General features: G+C 36.6%; 1 protein-coding gene across 3 annotated transcripts in view; it reads left to right on the top strand.

Annotated features, from left to right (window-relative positions):
- USP32 (ubiquitin specific peptidase 32) overlaps positions 1-18,508 on the top strand; it is a 197,571-nt gene that overhangs the window by 82,038 nt on the left and 97,025 nt on the right. For all 3 annotated transcript variants that reach the window (XM_082679093.1, XM_082679092.1, XM_082679091.1), the window contains exon 3: positions 17,861-17,966. In XM_082679093.1, the coding sequence (XP_082535219.1) occupies positions 17,861-17,966 (106 nt within the window). The remainder of the gene's footprint in view (positions 1-17,860; positions 17,967-18,508) is intronic.

Raw genomic sequence — 18,508 nt, 5'->3', positions numbered from 1 at the left:
GTGGTAGTAAATGTGCATGTTCTAAAATGCCAGGTTTATTACTTTACCTGAAAATATTTTTATTTATTTAATTGAAGAAATCTGCCTTGACTACTGGAAATAGGTTTATATAATTATGTATTCTTGGTTGTTTAAGTCTCAGTTTGAGATTTCCAAGAGTGATTACTCTCTGAAAATTTATTGTGCGGGTGGTATTGTTCTAATGATGATATTGAAGATATTTATAACCTGTCCTCTTTTGTTTTGTAGTGAGTATTCTAGTTGCCCTTGTGATTTAATAAAATAAAATTCATCTTTGACACAGTGTTTATCACACCCTATATGTTGAGTTGGGTCTTGATTTTACTGTTTCTCATAGAGTTATGTAGTATTTACCTAACAGGTGAGTGGTACAGTATTTAGGCCAGTATAAGCTACCAAAGGTTGTAGGTAAGGGCAGGAACTGGCATGAGTTTTGGAAGACCGTGCTCTGAGCATTCCTGGCTCTTAGTTGGAGGGGCAGGTCAAACTAATAACCGTATATTACTGTAGTTTGCTCATTTCTTGTCTAGGTGAGAGACTGACTATGAAGGTGGTTCTCAGAAGAGCCCTCCTTACTGCAACTTTTACATTTAAGAAATAGGTATGATATACCGCTAGATCAAACAAATCTTTTTCCATCTCAAAGGACTTTTAAAAAATTTATGAGAATAAGTCTTCTTTCAAAACCAAGACACTTTTAATGAGTTGAAGACTATGAGTAAGGAAGCAAATTAAGCACATGTAACAGAAGATGTATACATCAATTTTTGGTGCCAAGAAAGAAATTAAGTTGTTCCTTCTTCATTGTCTCCCTTACCCCATTTGATGCCCAACACAGAGATAATATTTATTATGTGGGGTATAATTTTTATTACTTAATTTGACTTTACGAATAATTTGTTTCTTCCTCTTTTTTTTTTTGGCTGCGCTGTGTGGCATGCAGGATCTTAGTTCCCTGACCAGGGATCGAACCCGTGCCCCCCGCATTGGGAGCGCGGAGTCTTAACCTCTGGACTACCAGGGAAGTCCCAATTTGTTTCTTCTTTTTTAACTTGAAAAGTGTTTTGTTATTTTTTGTTTTCAGAAAAGTTCATGTTGTAAATGTGTGGATCTTTGTGGAATTTTTTCCCTTGGTCATGTGCCCTTAGGAGAAGCTGCCTGTTACAGCTAGTGGTAGGGAGAAAATATTATTTAGAATACATTTAATATAAAATTTTTCCTAAAAAATTCTTTCTAGGGTACATTTACTCAAATATTCTGAAGATCTGTTCATCCTAAATTTTTTTTTTTAAGGTTGGTGGGATTCTCACTTTATTATTTTTTTAATTAATTAATTAGGCTGCGTTGGGTCTTAGTTGTGGCACGCAGGCCCTTCATTGCAGTGCATGGGCTTCTCTAGTTGTGGCACGTGGGCTCAATAGTTGCAGCGCTCGTACTTAGTTGCCCCGCATCATGTGGGATCTTAGTTACCCGACCAGGGATCAAATCCGTGTCCCCTGTGTTGAGGGTGGATTCTTAACCACGGAACCACCCGGGAAGTCCCCATCCTAAATTTTTTCAACTGAAATTTTTATTAAGATAAATACAGATTCACGTGCAGTTAATAAGGAAGAAAACAGAGATCCTTTTTATATTTTTCCAGTTTCTCCTTGAAGATAACATTTTACAAATGCATAAAATCACAATCAGTATATTGTCACTGATGTTATCCACTGATCTTATTTCGCTTTACCCAGTTTTACTCTGTGTGTGTGTGTGTGTATGTGTGTGTAAAATTCTGTACAATTTTATAACTGTGTGAGTGCATGTATCTACCACCACAGTCAAGATACTAAATAGTTGGTAAAGTCACCAAAGCTTGATAGTTCGATGAGCTTTGAGTTTTCTGGTGTTATAGGTCTTCTGTTGGTAGAAGTCACAGAATGGAACCCAAGTGCAATATGATTTGCCACTGTCCATTTATCAGTCTTCTTCCAGCAAAGTTCCTTTGGTTTCTGGTTCCGATTGAGTCGATTGAGTTTGGTTTGGGGCACTTCTCATGATACTCTCTAGTTCCTGAGAATTGGAGCCCCTCATTCAAGAATGTTTGAGGATCCTTTTGTTTGTCCGAGAGAACCCTGAAAAAGGATCAGCAGCTTAATTTTACTGGTATTTTGAAAGCTATGTATTGAAGTTTTTTGGACTGAAAAATAGTCCCCATTACTGATTTTCATTGTCTTTTTTTTTTCCTCATTAGGGTCGGGAATATTTTTTCAGTAACCCCTGGGAACCACATTAAGCCCTCACCAGCCTATTTATTTGAAGCATAATAGCATGTTTATTTCATATCCTTGAACTCCAAAGAGATACTACCTGAACTTATTATTAGACTGTTTCTCTGTTAGGTCATTTGAGAGCATCATGCTATAATAGCCAAAGTTGTTAGTTTTATCCTTCTATGGGTAATTTCAACTGAACCCAAAATTGGCAATATCGTAGTTATACATAATAACATGGTTTGCAAATGTTACAGGAGGTATAAATAAAAGTAATTTGTTTATTTGAAACCAAACCTTTCCCTCAGGGATACTGTATGACTGTGAGAGACTTTGGTTGTTGTTTATTAATATTATATGCTAGCTGCTTTATTAGCTGCTTTACAAATATGTCATTTAGTACTTTGAACAACCACATTATGCTGTTAATGGGCATGGTAACTTTGAATACTTGGTAAAGCTTGTGTTTTCCTAGTGAATTCACAAATTTTTATCTATTTATTTAAGTTATATGACATTTGTCATGATACAGGTACTAATGTTACTATCATTTTTTAAAATAAAGATAAGTACTTTTTTAAAAAGTTAATTAATTTTTAGCTGTGTTGGGTCTTTGTTGCTACATGCAGGCTTCCTCTAGCTGCGGCGAGCGGGGGCTACTCTTCATTGAGGTGCAGAGACTTCTCATTGTGGTGGCTTCTTTTGTTGCAGAGCACGGGCTCTAACTGCACAGGCTTCCGCAGTTGTGGCACGTGGGCTTCAGTAGTTGTGGCGCGCGGGCTCTAGAGCACAGGCTCAGTAGTTGTGGTGCACGGGCTTAGTTGTTCTGTGGCATGTGGGATCTTCCTAGACCAGGGCTCAAACCCGTGTGCCCTGCATTGGCAGTGGATTGTTTTTTTTTTTTAAATGGTGTGTCAGTTTACAGTTGGTAAAGTCACCAAAGCTTTACAATGGTGTGTCAGTTTCTGCTTTATAACAAACTGAATCAGTTATACATATACATATGTCCCCATATTTCTTCCCTCTTGCATCTCCCTCCCTCCCCCCCTCCCTATCCCACCCCTCTAGGTGGTCACAAAGCATCGAGCTGATCTCCCTGTGCTATGCGGCTGCTTCCCACTAGCTATCTGTTTTACGTTTGGTAGTATATATATGTCCATGCCACTCTCTCACTTTGTCCCAGCTTACCCTTCCCCCTCCCCGTATCCTAAAGTCCATTCTCTAGTATGTCTGCATCTTTATTCCCATCTTGCCCCTAGGTTCTTCTGACCATTTCCTTTTTTTTTTTTTTTTTTTTTAGATTCCATATATATGTGTTAGCATATGATATTTGTTTTTCTCTTTCTGACTTACTTCACTCTGTATGACAGTCTCTAGGTCCATCCATCTCACTACAAATAACTCAGTTTTGTTCCTTTTTATGGCTGAGTAATATTCAATTGTATATGTGTGCCACATCTTCTTTATTCATTCATCTGTTGATGGACACTTAGGTTGCTTCCGTGTCCTGGCTATTGTAAATAGAGCTGCAATGAACATTTTGGTACATGACTCTTTTTGAATTATGGTTTTCTCAGGGTATATGCCCAGTAGTGGGATTGCTGGGTCGTATGGTAGTTCTATATTTAGTTTTTTAAGGAACCTCCATACTGTTCTCCATAGTGGCTGGATCAATTTACATTCCCACCAACAGTGCAAGAGGGTTCCCTTTTCTCCACACCCTCTCCAGCATTTATTGTTTGTACATTTTTTGATGATGGCCATTCTGACTGGTGTGAGATAATATCTCATTGTAGTTTTGATTTGCATTTCTCTAATGATTAATGATGTTGAGCATCCTTTCATGTGTTTGTTGGCAATCTGTATATCTTCTTTGGAGAAATGTCTATTTAGGTCTTCTGCCCATTTTTGGATTGCGTTGTTTGTTTTTTTGATATTGAGCTTCATGAGTTGCTTGTATGTTTTGGAGATTAATCCTTTGTCAGTTGCTTCATTTGCAAATATTTTCTCCAATTCTGAGGGCTGTCTTTTCGTCTTGTTTATGGTTTCCTTTGCTGTGCAAAAGCTTTTAAGTTTCATTAGGTCCCATTTGTTTATTTTTGTTTTTATTTCCATTACTCTAGGAGGTGGGTCAAAAAGGATCTTGCTGTGATTTATGTCATAGAGTGTTCTGCCTATGTTTTCCTCTAAGAGTTTGATGGTGTCTAGCCCTACATTTAGGTCTTTAATCCATTTTCAATTTATTTTTGTGTATGGTGTTAGAGAGTGTTCTAATTTCATTCTTTTACATGTAGCTGTCCACTTTTCCCAGCACCACTGAAGAGGCTGTCTTTTCTGCACTGTATATTCTTGCCTACTTTATCAAAGATAAGGTGACCATATGTGCGTGGGTTTATCCCTGGGCTTTCTATTCTGTTCCATTGATCTATATTTCTGTTTTTGTGCCAGTACCATACTGTCTTGATTACTGTAGCTTTGTAGTATAGTCTGAAGTCCAGGAGCCTGATTCCTCCAGCTCCGTTTTTCTTTCTCAAGATTGCTTTGGCAATTTGGAGTCTTTTGTGTTTCTATACAAATTGTGAAATTTTTTGTTCTAGTTTTGTGAAAAATGCCAGTGGTAGTTTGATAGGGATTGCACTGAATCTGTAGATTGCTTTGGGTAGTAGAGTCATTTTCACAATGTTGATTCTTCCAGTCCAAGAACATGGTATATCTCTCCATCTATTTGTATCATCTTTAATTTCTTTCATCAGCATCTTATAATTTTCTGCATACAGGTCTTTTGTCTCCTTAGGTAGGTTTATTCCTAGATATTTTATTCTTTTTGTTGCAATGGTAAATGGGAGTGTTTTCTTAATTTCACTTTCAGATTTTTCATCATTAGTGTATAGGGATGCAAGAGATTTCTGTGCATTAATTTTTTATCCTGCTACTTTACCAAATTCGTTGATTAGCTCCAGTAGTTTTCTGGTAGCATCTTTAGGATTCTCTATGTATAGTATTATGTCATCTGCAAACAGTGACAGCTTTACTTCTTCTTTTCCAATTTGGATTCCTTTTATTTCTTTTTCTTCTCTGATTGCTGTGGCTAAAACTTCCAAAACTATGTTGAAGAATAGTGGTGAGAGTGGGCAACCTTGTCTTGTTCCTGATCTTAGTGGAAATGCTTTCAGTTTTTCACCATTGAGGACGATGTTGGCTGTGAGTTTGTCATATATGGCCTTTATTGTGTTGAGGAAAGTTCCTTCTATGCCTACTTTCTAGAGGGTTTTTATCATAAATGGGTGTTGAATTTTGTCCAAAGCTTTTTCTGCATCTATTGAGATGATCATATGGCTTTTCTCCTTCAGTTTGTTAATATGGTGTATCACATTGATTGATTTGCGTATATTGAACAATCCTTGCATTCCTGGGATAAACCCCACTTGATCATAGTGTATGATCCTTTTAATGTGCTGTTGGATTCTTTTGCTAGTATTTTGTTGAGGATTTTTGCATCTATGTTCATTAGTGATATTGGCCTGTCGTTTTCTTTCTTTGTGGCATCTTTGTCTGGTTTTGGTATCAGAGTGATGGTGGCCTCGTAGAATGAGTTTGGGAGTATTCCTCCCTTTGCTATATTTTGGAAGTGTTTGAGAAGGATAGGTGTTACCTCTTCTCTAAGTGTTTTATAGAATTTGTGGCAGGCGGATTCTTAACCACTGCGCCACCAGGGAAGCCCCCTGTTCCTACCATTTTATGAATGAGAAAAAGATACTGAATCTTAAGGATGTTTGGTTACTTGCTCAAGTATTAAAGTTAATGAGCAGATCCAGGATTCAAGTCCAGGTATCCAAATCCTTATTAGCTACTGTTCTGTGTTGCCTCCCCTGGATGATGATAATAACTAAAATTTATGGAGTTATTTACCATGCACCTGGCTTAGGGTAAATATTTTATGTAAATTATCTCATTTAATTTTCACCACACCATGTGAATGTTGCTATTATTAATAGCACCATGGAGGTGCTCTTATTACTAATCCCATTTTCTAGACTAGCAAATTGAAGTTATGTAATTTATTCAAGACCATACAGCTCCTAATTAGAAGAGCTAGGATTTGACCCCAGGTCTTTTTGGTTCCAGAGTTGTTAACAGTTATGTTTCACTGAAAACCCAGGTGCAGTTGCAAGGTCATACATTTATTTGTCATGTTGATTCTTTTACATTTTTTTTTTTTTATGCGGTACGCAGGCCTCTCACTGTTATGGCCTCTCCGGTTGCGGAGCACAGGCTCCGGATGCGCGGACTCAGCGGCCATGTGGCTCATGGGCCCAGCTGCTCCGCGGCATGTGGGATCTTCCTGGACTGGGGCATGAACCTGTGTCCCCTGCATCGGCAGGCGGACTCTCAACCACTTTGCCACCAGGGAAGCCCTGATTCTTTCACTTTTATATAAGATGCACAACACTGTCTTATTTGGTCTACTGAAAATCTGTCTTGTCTGGTGACTATGGCTTCATTTTTTACCTGGTTTAGATCTCTGTCAGTATGATATGGCTTGTGAGGACAATTAGGAAATACATGTCTTTTTTTCTTTCTTATTTTCTTTCTGTACTTTTTAACAAATGATACATTCTCATGGTTCAAAATTTTAAAAAAGAACAGACCATGAAAAAATCTCCTTTCCACCCAGTCCACCAGGCATCTAATTTCCCTCCCAGAAGGAAGGACCTTTCTTACCATTTTTTTCTTTTTTAGATTTTTTTTTTTTTTCCTGGCTGTACCACTTGACTTGTGAGATCTTAGCTCCCCAACCAGGGATCAAACCCAGGCCGCTGGCAGTGGAAGCACAGAGTCCTAACCACTGGACCTCCAGGGGATTCCCTCTTACCAGTTTTTGATGTATCCTATTAAAGATGTATCTTAAAGGTATGAATTAGGATATTTACTCTATTTTTAAAAAATTGCCCTCACAGCAGTTTCTTCAGATTCCTAAAACATTTTGTTGTCCTGGAGTTTACAGAATGTAACTCCTGGGCTTTTTTTTTTTTTTTTGGTAAGTACATTTAAGTTCTCTTAACAAATTTGAATTAGTGGCATATAATATAGTGTTATCAACTGTAGTCACCATGTTGTGCATTAGATCCTCAGATCTCGTTATTCATCTTACAGCTGAGAAGTTTGTGCCTTTTTACCAACCTGTCCCTGTTTCCCCCAGGCCTTTGCAGCTACTTTTCTACTCAGTTTCTAAGAGTTTGACCTTTTTTTTCTTTTAAAGAGATTCCACATATGAGTGATACCATGCAGAATTTTTATTTCTCTTTCCGGCTTATTTCTTATAGCATAATGCCCTCAAGGTTTATCCATGTTGTTGCAAATGGCAGGATTTTCTTTTTTCTCATGGCTAAATAATACTCCATTGTATATGTATACCACATCTTTATTCATTCATCCATTGATGAATACTTAATTTGTTTCCATATCTTGGCTATTGTGAATAATATCTGTTGCATTGAAAATGGGAGTATATGTATGTCTTCGACATCCTGTTTTCATTTCCTTTGGATATATTCCCAGAAGTGGAGTTGCTGGATCATATGGTAATTCTATTTTTAATTTTTGGGGGCACCTCCATACTGTTTTCCATAATGGCTGCACCAATGTACATTCCTACCAACAGTGCACCAGTGTTCCCTTTTCTCCATATCCTCACCAACAGTTTATTTTTTTCTTCCAATTTTATTGAGATATAAATTGACATACAGCATTGACGTTTAAGGTGTACAGCATAATGATTTTATTTACATATTTCTTGAAATGTTACCACAGTAAGTTTCATTAACATCTGTCATCATACATAGATATAAAAAAGAAAAAAAAATTTTTTACTTGTGATAAGAACTCTTTCGATTTACTCTCCTAACAACTTTCATATATGCCATACAACAGTGTCTCTTGTCTTTTTGATGATAGCCATTCTAACAGGTGTGAGGTAATACCTTCTTGTGATTTTGATTTTCCTGATGATTAGTGATGTTGAGCACCTTTTCATGTACCTGTTGATCATTTGTATGTCTTTGGGAAAATGTCTATATTCAGTTCCTCTGTCCTTTTAAAAACCAGGTTGTTTGATTTTTTTTTCTTTGCTATTGAGTTGTATGAGTTCTTTACATATTTTGGATATTAACCCCTTATATATAATCTACAAATATTTTTTTCCCATTGTATAGGTTGCCTTTTCATTTTGTTGTTGACTTCATTTGCTGTGCAGAAGCTTTGTAGCTCGATATAGTCCTACTTTTTTGTCTTTGTTGCCTAGAATGAATGTGTGTTTGGGTTTGTGTGGTGTTTCTGATTTGCCTGATCATAAGATATCCCAGAATGATATTTATTTGTTAACTGTGTATTTTTGGTTACTGAGAGAAATAGGAAGATAAGAGTATCTTGGTACAAAGATCTCCATTCTTTAAAATGCCATTTTAGAGCCCACATACTCTTTTTTTCTTAAACATGTTACATTTTATTTTATTTATTTATTTTTTTGGCTGCGTCAAGTCTTAGTTGTGGCACTCAGGATCTTTGTTGCAGCACGTGGGATCTTTCGTTGTGGCATGTGGGCTTCTCTCTAGTTTTGGCACGTGGGCTCCAGAGCACGTGGGCTCAGTAGTTGTGGCATGCGGGCTCTGTAGTTTGGGGCACACAGGTTCTCCATTTGAGGTGCACGGGCTCAGTAGTTGTGGTGTGTGGGCCTAGCAGTCCCATGGCATGCGGGATCCTAGTTCCCTGACCAGGGATTGAACCACGTTCCACACATTGGAAGGCAGACTCTCAACCATTGGAGCACCAGGGAAGTCTCCAGAACCAACATATTCTTAAATGTAGCTACAAAGCAGCATCTGCATATGACAGCAACTTGCTGGTATTCTCTTAGTTTCACTGTTGACTTCCCTCCAGGTTTATTATTACCAGTAGCCAATGTATATATGTGCAGAAAGAGTGCTCTATGCTCATTACTTCTTTTTTTTTTTAATTTATTTTATTGACTTATAGTTGCTTCACTATGTTGTGTTAGTTTCTGGTGTGCAGCAAAGTGATTCAGTTATGCATATAGATAATAGTTTCATGCTTATTACTTCTTGACTTGAACTGGATTCATGAGAATAAGGCATGAACAAAGGATAGCCAAACATGTTATTACCCTCCTTGATCGATCCATCTTTAGAGGAATGGTGGTCTCGGTTCTGGGAATGCGATTTTGGGTAGATGTATTATCAAGGACATTTCTGGCATGTAGGGACTTGATAATGTGCACTGCCCCTACTCCAGTTGCTCATTCTTTCTTTAGTTTACTTTTGTCTGCTTAATAATCTCAGCAGTGGGGACTGCATGGGACCAGGAAAGAGAGGAGAGATGGACTGAGACGTTCATATTGCCTTTTTATTTCCTTCTTACCACATAGTGTACACATTTTCCTGGAAATAATATTTGTAAATAACGACTGCATTCCTGTACTAGCCCCTAAGCTTATTTAGTTCATAATACAGATGAATACATTCACAGTTGTATACTTTTAAAGTCTTCTTTAAATTATTGTTGTTAATTACTCAGTATTTTAACCACATTATAATTTAGATAGAATTCGTGGGGTTAGCCAGGGAAATCTGATCATTGATTATGAGAGAAAATGCATTCTGTATTCAAACAGTTCTTTCCACAAGGTATAGTTTGTGAGTGGGGAATGATTTCCTTGTTTCTTAATAACTAAACTGCTTGTGAGTTATTTTAAGGGCTGCTTTTGGGTTAGGGTTTTGTTTGATTTTGCTAGTCAATCTTTGAATTTTCTAGGTAATTCCATGACATCATAGATTTGGACTGGATGAGTGAAGTAGGTCAGGCCTCAAATAAGTCACTTTACTGGATCTTACTGAGCTGAGAGAGAGCAAATAGTGTTTGTGTTAAAATATATATAACATAATTTGCTGTTTTAACTATTTTCAAGTATACATTTAAGTGGCATTAATTACATTCACAATGTTATGGAACTATCACTACTATCTTTATCTAAAATGTCTTCATCACCCCAAACAGAAATTCTGTGCTTATTAAGTGATAATAACGCCACCTACCCCCCCCACTTCAGCCACTTTCTGTCTCTATTAATTTGCCTATTCTAAATATTTCATATATGTGAAATCATACAATATTTGTCTTTTTGTGTGTAGCTTATTTCCTTTGCATAATGTTTTCAAGACTCATCCATGTTGTATTACGTGTTACAACTTCATTTCTTTTTATGGCTGAATAATATCCCATTGTAACTATTAACTTTTAAAAGTGGTCAGTTTTATCTTAAACATCCATCTCTGTAACATTTCTCTTACATTGTTGAAGTTTTTGTGTCTTGCTAATACATTTTAATGTCTTGAAAATATAAGATATCATGAATTCAGTGAAATTTTTGTTTTTCATTCTACCCCCTTTAAATTTGGGGGCATTGAAACAGTTCTGTATATTCACCTGACCTAGTCCCAGCCTCATTTTATGGTTTTAGAGATAAGGGTGGAGCTAGAAGCCACTGGGGATTTTGGCACGGTATCATGGTCCCAAAATTTTTGCTGTCACTACTAGAACTCCCATTGGAAATCTGCTACCCCTCAGAGTTGGAATTAAGCTATTTGAATTGGGAAATGGGAACCTTCCCTTCTAGGCACATGAACAAGTCCTTTTCCCCTGCTGCTCCTTAACCATAGTTAATATGCATACTGGTTAATCCCATGCTGCTCTCTAGATGGAATTAGATTAGTGAACTGTAGGAGAATATTTAAGTCTTTAATCACTACCATGCAGCATAAAATTGCATTAGCTTAAGCAGAAAGGTCATAGCTTTGTTAGCTAAAATTTCCAAGCTTGATCATGTTCTTCTATCCTTATGTATAATACTGAGTTTTTAAAAAATTCTGAATATATTACATTTAATCTTGTTGCATTTAGCCTAGTGTCCCTGCCTAAGATGAATTTGATTCTATATTCTGCTACCTATTTTATTAGCCATTCCTCCCATCTTTGTCATTTACACAATTAACACACACGGCTTCTGTGTCATAATCCAAATCACTGGTAAAAAGTGTTTAATAGTTACGATAAAATATAAAGTCCAGGTTGGCACTTCTTTATAGCCTTTTTTTCCAAAGAAGGTATAGAATTTTTAATCAACACTCTTTGTGTTTATAATTTTCAATCAGATTTGCATGACCCTAACTATAATTATTCAGTCCACAATTTACTATATTATCTAAAATGTGTTATTATGAGACCTTGTCAAATACGTTCCTAAATAAAGTCAGCATGTTTATCTTAATTCTTATTAGTTAATTTGATCACTTTACCATTTTAAATTTCTGGAACATGATCTTTGTCGTAACATGGAAGCTAATTAACTTTTTGTAACTTCTAGGCTAGCTTTATAGTTAGGCATATGAGGAAATTGGTCTACTTCTTAAGTGATCTCTTAAAGGGAAAGGTATATTTTTTAAAAATGCACTTTTCAGCACTTATTTTATTTTCATTTTTGGCCACAACGTGCTGCTTGCAGGATCTTAGTTCCCCACCAGGGTCTTAGTTCCCCATCAAACCCAGGCCCCCTGCAGTGGAAGCTAGGAGTCTTAACCACTGGACCGCCAGGAAATACCCATAAAAATTTACTTTTCTAGAGATTTGAATTGAGTCCTTTTTGAAAATAGTAGTAGAAAAATGTGAGAATTGATATATTCAATGATTAAAGGATTGTTTCATTCACTTGAAAATAGTTATTTACTATATTATTGTAAAACAAAAGGTATGTCAAGTTGACCTTTTGCCAGTTCCTATAGACTGTTTGTTTTTCCAAAACTAAACATTCATCACATCCTTGTAGGAGAATCTGAAGCATAAGATTAATCCAAGTCTAAAATTAATTTTGCTAAGATTTCTATATAAGATTTAAAATCATTTAAGTAAAAACAAGCGATATCTGTATAAATTTGATCTAAAATGCTCTACTTAAGGAGTAAACAAATGATTATCTATTATAATTATCTTTAAAAATGTATTTTTCTAATACCATTTATATAAAAAGGAATAGTGAGTGCTGAAAAGCAGTAAACAGTCAGATAAAATCCCTGTCCCTCATGTGGCTTACATTTTTGTCAGGAGAGGCAGATAATAAGCAAAACATACAAAATGAAAAAATTGCCCATCTTTTAAAACTCTCAAATGACTGTACTTTGTATAATTTATTCTCTTCAGCTTTCCTTTAAGATAACATTAACAGAAGGGTATATGTTATTAGTTCTTTTGATCCTAAGAAGCAGAGAATCACTTAAGTTTCCTTAAATAAATGGTTGGTTATAAGGAATACAAGAAAATAGGAATCTTAGACTACTACTGTGTCTGGTTTTAACATTACAATGGGCTCACATTCAGAAGAATGAAATGGAGTTCAGGAACTTCAAAATTGTCTAGGATCCTGTGTATTTTAATCATTAATGTGTCCCATGAATCTACTCCTAATTTCTTACGGTTGATAGCATTTAATGGGGAAGATTGCTGGTGGGTTGGTCAGAATGGGACTCTAGCTGCCAACAAACGTGGATGGTGGAGTGAAATGTCTATTTTCTTTTTTATTATTTTAATTAATTAATTTGGCTGCATTGGGTCTTAGTTGTGGCACATGGGGTCTTTCATTGCGGTGCTTGGGCTCTTTGTTGCAGAGCATGGGCTTCTCTCTAGTTGTGGCACAGGCTCCAGAGCACGCTGGCTCAGTAGTTGCAGCACGTGGGCTCTCTAGTTATGGCGTACGGGCTCTAGAGCACGCCCCCTGCATTGGAAGGCAGATTCTTAACCACTGGACCACCAGGGAGGTCCCTGAAATGTCTATTTTCTTAAGTGCACTCAATAATTCAAAAAATATTTGCTGTCTGTAACGTATGAGGCACTAAAGGATTTATTGCAGTATTTAAGATCTACCAAAAATGTAAAGAAATAAAGCAGAATAAAAGCATTTTCTATACAGATGAAATCCTCTCTACCTTTCTCCCCACAATATTCATTTCCCCACAGAAATCATAATTGTTTTCCTAAAATTCATGTTTCAGAAAAGTGGTGTTTCCACTTTTGGTGTTTTAATCTTTGGGGTTGGAACAAGACAGGTGTTTTAAAGTGGGAAACAAAATTCAAAGCTGCTTTCTAACAATAACTTAATAGGTTAAGGCACTAATTGTCTATTTTAAAAATCTTTTCTAAACAAACAAGGAGAACATTTGTGCTGAACAATCAGGTATAATCAGGTGTTTATTATTAGTTGATAGTGATAAACAGGTTCTAAGTAGAAGTTCTCCCATGTTTGTTTGTTTATTTTTAGTATGTTTTAATTGTGGTAAAATATTTATAACATAAAATTTACCATTTTAACTATTTTTAAGTACACGTTTCAGTGGCAATAATTTCATTCACCATGTTATGTTGTGTCCAGTCATCACCACTATCTATTTCCAAAGTTTTTCATCACTCCAAATAACATAAGGTTATTTTTCAGTCATAAAAATCCTGTTGATGGAGTTGGGTAACTCTCCATGACAGCTCTTTTTGTTGGTTCAGCTTTACAGGCAGTGTCAATTTTCCCCCCTTTTTTCTTTTTTCCCTGCACTGAAGCCAAAATGTTTATTTTCAATTTGTTACTCATTCATAAGACAATAGTGCACATTTTAGTGGGTCTTTTTCTTTTAATGAATTTTTTGTGTGTGTGGTATAGTTGATGTACATATATATATATGTTTCAGGTGTACAAAATAGTGATTCACAATTTTTAAAGGTTTTATTCCATTTATAGTTATTATAAAATATTGGCTGTATTCCCTGTATTGTACAATATATCCTTGTAGCTTATTTATTTTATACATAGTAGTTTTCATCTCTTAATCCTTTACCCCTGTCTTGCCCCTCCCCTCTTTCTCATCCTTGCTGGTAACCACTAGTTTGTTCTCTATATCTGTGAGTCTGTTTCTTTTTTGTTGTATTCACTACGTATTTGTTTGTTTGTTTGTTTTAGATTCCACATATGATATTGTACCATATTTGTCTTTCTCTTACTTATTTCACTTAGCATAATACCCTCCAAGTCCATCCGTGTTGTTGCAGATGGCAAAATTTCGTTCTACTTTATGACCGAGTAGTATTCTGTTGTGTATATGTATGTGTACACACACGCACCCCACATCTTCTTTATGCATTCATCTGTTAATGGATACTTAGGTTGCTTCCATATCTTGGCTATTGTAAATAATGCTATGAACATTGGGGTACATGTATCTTTTTGAATTAGTGTTTTTATTTGGCAGTGTCAAATCTTTGGCACTTACATATCAGAAAGAGCATCTATAAATCAGTAGTGAAGTAATGGAAGTCATGCTAGGGAGAGGGCTTGTGCAATTAGGTGCATGGCCCAGAAGTGGTGTCTGTCATTTCTATCCATAACCTTTTGGCCAGAAGTAGTCATACAGCCCTATTCAGCTGCAAGAAGCATGAGGAAATGTCTCCATGCCTTATGTCCCCAAAGAAAGGAGAACTACCTTTGTGAGAGCATCAGAAGTCTTTTCTACAAATATCTAGGCCTAGTATTCTCATGCTTTATGCTCTCAGATTCCCTTTTGAAGTTACTGCTTAGAATTATCTTCTTGTTATCCTACTTCCATGTTACCTTAGTTCAGTGATGTCCTCTAGAAAGGAACATAGAAACATTATTAATATTGAAACATTCAATCGATATCAAAATGTAATGATTAGTTGGAGATGAAATGGAAAAGATTGCATGTATATGGGAGTATTAGTATAAATTCATGATGTGTTTTACTTTCCTAGATCTGTCCACTGAAAAGTTTGAGAAACAGTCACTAATACCCAGGCAATAAGCACCACTAGTATCCTGATTGTGATATCTAAGTACAACTTCCCATTTGAAAGAACAAGGCTGTTTGGAAAAATGTCTGATTCTAGGTCTGGGTCAGGGAATTTATAAAATGAGCTTAGACCATCTTGTCATACCAGAAAGTAAGGAAGGTGTAAGACACTACTTAGAGTCATATAGAAGGGATTCAGGAGCCAATTCGAGGAGTCTCTCTCTACAAAGGGATGGGCAAAAATGGGGAAATTGATCATCACTAAGGATAATTGTAAGGAGATTGAAACATATCAAATATATATTTTATTTATTTATTTATTTATTTATTTTTTGCGGTACGCAGGCCTCTCACTGTTGTGGCCTCTCCCGTTGCGGAGCACAGGCTCCAGACACGCAGGCTCAGCGGCCATGGCTCATGGGACCAGCCGCTCCACGGCACGTGGGATCTTCCCTGACCGGGGCACGAACCCGTGTCTCCTGCATGGGCAGGTGGACTCTCAACCACTGCGCCACCAGGGAAGCCCCTCTATCTTTAACTTTTGATTTTATTTTCTCTTTGTTACTGTACCACAGAGAAGATCTCTCTCCATACTCTTCCCTCTCCTTCGGCAGTAGACTGCTGTTATTTATTCCTCAGTGTTTGCTAGCACAGTGGCGGAGGTGGGTGAGGGGTACCAGGGGCCGGCGGACATTCTCTGTTGTCCTATTTCTGTCTCAGTTCTAGGGGGTCATTATGTCTCTGGATCTTGGAGGGCAAGACTTTCTCAGTGATTCTGCCTTTCCCCCAATGGTAGGGGATTTTTAAAGGTCTGGGGCTTTAAAAATCAGGGATAGAGGGGGTTTTCTGTTACCTTCCTCTGGTTATGCAGGGGCTAACTAAAAATAGTTATTCTATGAAGTATACTTCTTATGTTCTTTTTATGTTTTATATATTCTGATTTGAGGCCATCTCCCTATGCTAGTTTTTGCTCTCAGTGGCACTAAACACACAGTTTTTGGCATCAGCTGTCAGAGTATTATTAAATATATTTATAAATATCATTTAATGAATATGTATTTTCATATGTTGACCATTTAAGTTTTATTCCTTGAATTATCTTTAATCGTGTATTTCAATGACAAATTCTGCATGGCAGATACTAGGTCGGGTTTTTTTCCTTTTTCTTTTTTAAACAACACAGCACTTGCCGATGCCAAATGTGTGGAGTTTTTTCCCCACATCAATCAGTTCTCCAACTCTCTGAACACCAACTGGGTGTCCTACAATTCAATTCAGTTCTGATACTAACTATCCAGAGTTAGTGCAGACCCCACAGGTCTGCCCCCCACTTCAGAAGTTGCCAGTCGCAGGTCCCCGACGTCCTGTACTTCTGACCAATCAGCTATAAGTCGAGGGTTCCCATGTTCCCCTTCTGGGATTCAGTAATTTGCTAGAATGGCCCACAGAACTCAGGAAGGCACTTTATTTAATATCACCAGTTTATTATAAAGGATATAACTCAGGAACAGCCAAATGCAAAAAGATGCATGGGATGGCGGGGGGCAGTTAGGAGGGCGATGGTGCACAGTACTTTCTTGTCCTTTCTGGATGTTCCAACCTTCTTGCACCTTGATGTGTTCACCAATAAACCCGTAGTTTAGGGGTTCTTATAGAAGTTCCATTACATAGGCATGAATGATTAAGTCACTTGCCATTGGTGATTAGCTCAATCTTCAGCTCCTCTCCCTTTCCCTGACTTTGGGAAGTGGGGCTGAAAGTTCTAATCCTCTAATCACATCATTAGTTCCTCTGACTACCAGCTCCCATTGTGAGGCTTTGTAAGGACTCACCAAGAGTCACCTTATTAGCATAAATTCAGGTATGGTTTAAAGGGGTATTATCAATAACAAAAGATGCTCCTTTCACCTGTATCACTCTGGGAATTCCAAAGATTTTAGAAGCTCTTGTGTCAGGAACCTGGAGGAAGACCAAACATATGTTTGTTGTATCACACTATCACACTAGGCACTCAACACAGAATTGTTGAATAAATGAATTTATGTGATTGCTGTTACTGTCCCTTTCTTATGAATAGCTTTTCTTCTTTATTTCTGATTACCATAATACTCAATTCTAAGAGTATAAAAATGTCTTTCTGTATTTTCTTCTTTTTTTTACTTAAAATCTAAATATATTTGACATATAACTTTGTATAAATTTAAGGTGTACAACATGTTAATTAGGTACATTTATATACTGCAGTATAATTGCCACTGTATTTCTGAACATTCACTTAGAGAATGTTGATCTTTCAAATCAAAATTATGTATATATGTTTAACAGAGGTTGAAGGAAGTTGTCTAATTGCATGAAATCCTTATCACATTATTGGGACTATTGAAGGGGAGGAACTTATCTTTTTGGACCTTGATGAGGACTCCCAAGAAAAAGAAAATTCAGTGTGTGAGCCAGTGATATATGTCCTTTAGGATAAGTGCAGTATATTCTTGGCTGAGTGCCATAACAAGGTGTAAGGGAGGAAGAAGAGGGAGAAACAACATCATTGCACTAAAATTTACCAGGACCTTGTTTGGAGATGGAGATAAGATTTATTAAAGGTGATGTCAGCCTCACATTCCTCGACAACTGAAATGTCTATAGTTGATTGTATCATTCATTTTCTCCTAGGTGATTTATTGTTCTTTTGGTGGAACATCCAAAGGCCTGCACTTCAATAACTTAATAGTTGGACTTGTCCTTCTTACAAGAGGCAGAGATGAAGAGAAAGCAAAATGTGAGTACTTCTATTATCTCAAAATGTTAAAATACTACATCTGTGTACAGAATAATCTACCGCAAAATTTTGATGACAGTCAAAGGATTTGAAGTGATGTTTCTCCAAAGGAGATATACAAGTAGCCAGTAAGCACTTGAAAAAATGTTAAACATAAGTAGTTATTTGGGAAGTGTAAATTCAAATTACAATTAGATACCACGTAAGTGTAAGATAGATAATGAAGCCACTTTGGAAAACTGGCAGTTTCTCAAACTGTTAATCACTGAGTTTTCATATGATCCCACAATTTCATTCCTAGGTATATACCCAAGAAAACTAAAAACATATATTCATTAAAAAAAAAAAAGTTCCTAACAGCACTGTTCATAATGGTTACAAAATGGTAACAACCCTAATGCCCATCAACTGTGCATTCAGCATAAACAAAACGTGATATAACCAACAATAGAATATTACTCAACAATAAGAAGGAATAAAGTACTGCGTAGGAGCGGGAAGAATTTCCCTAATTAAGTTGATATAAGACAGATTAACAGGAG

Source organism: Grampus griseus (genome assembly GCF_964374135.1).
Source record: "Grampus griseus genome assembly, chromosome: 20".
NCBI lineage: Eukaryota > Metazoa > Chordata > Mammalia > Artiodactyla > Delphinidae > Grampus > Grampus griseus.
The sequence above is the reverse complement of the archived record's forward strand: the minus strand, read 5'-3'. Positions and strand labels throughout refer to the sequence as shown.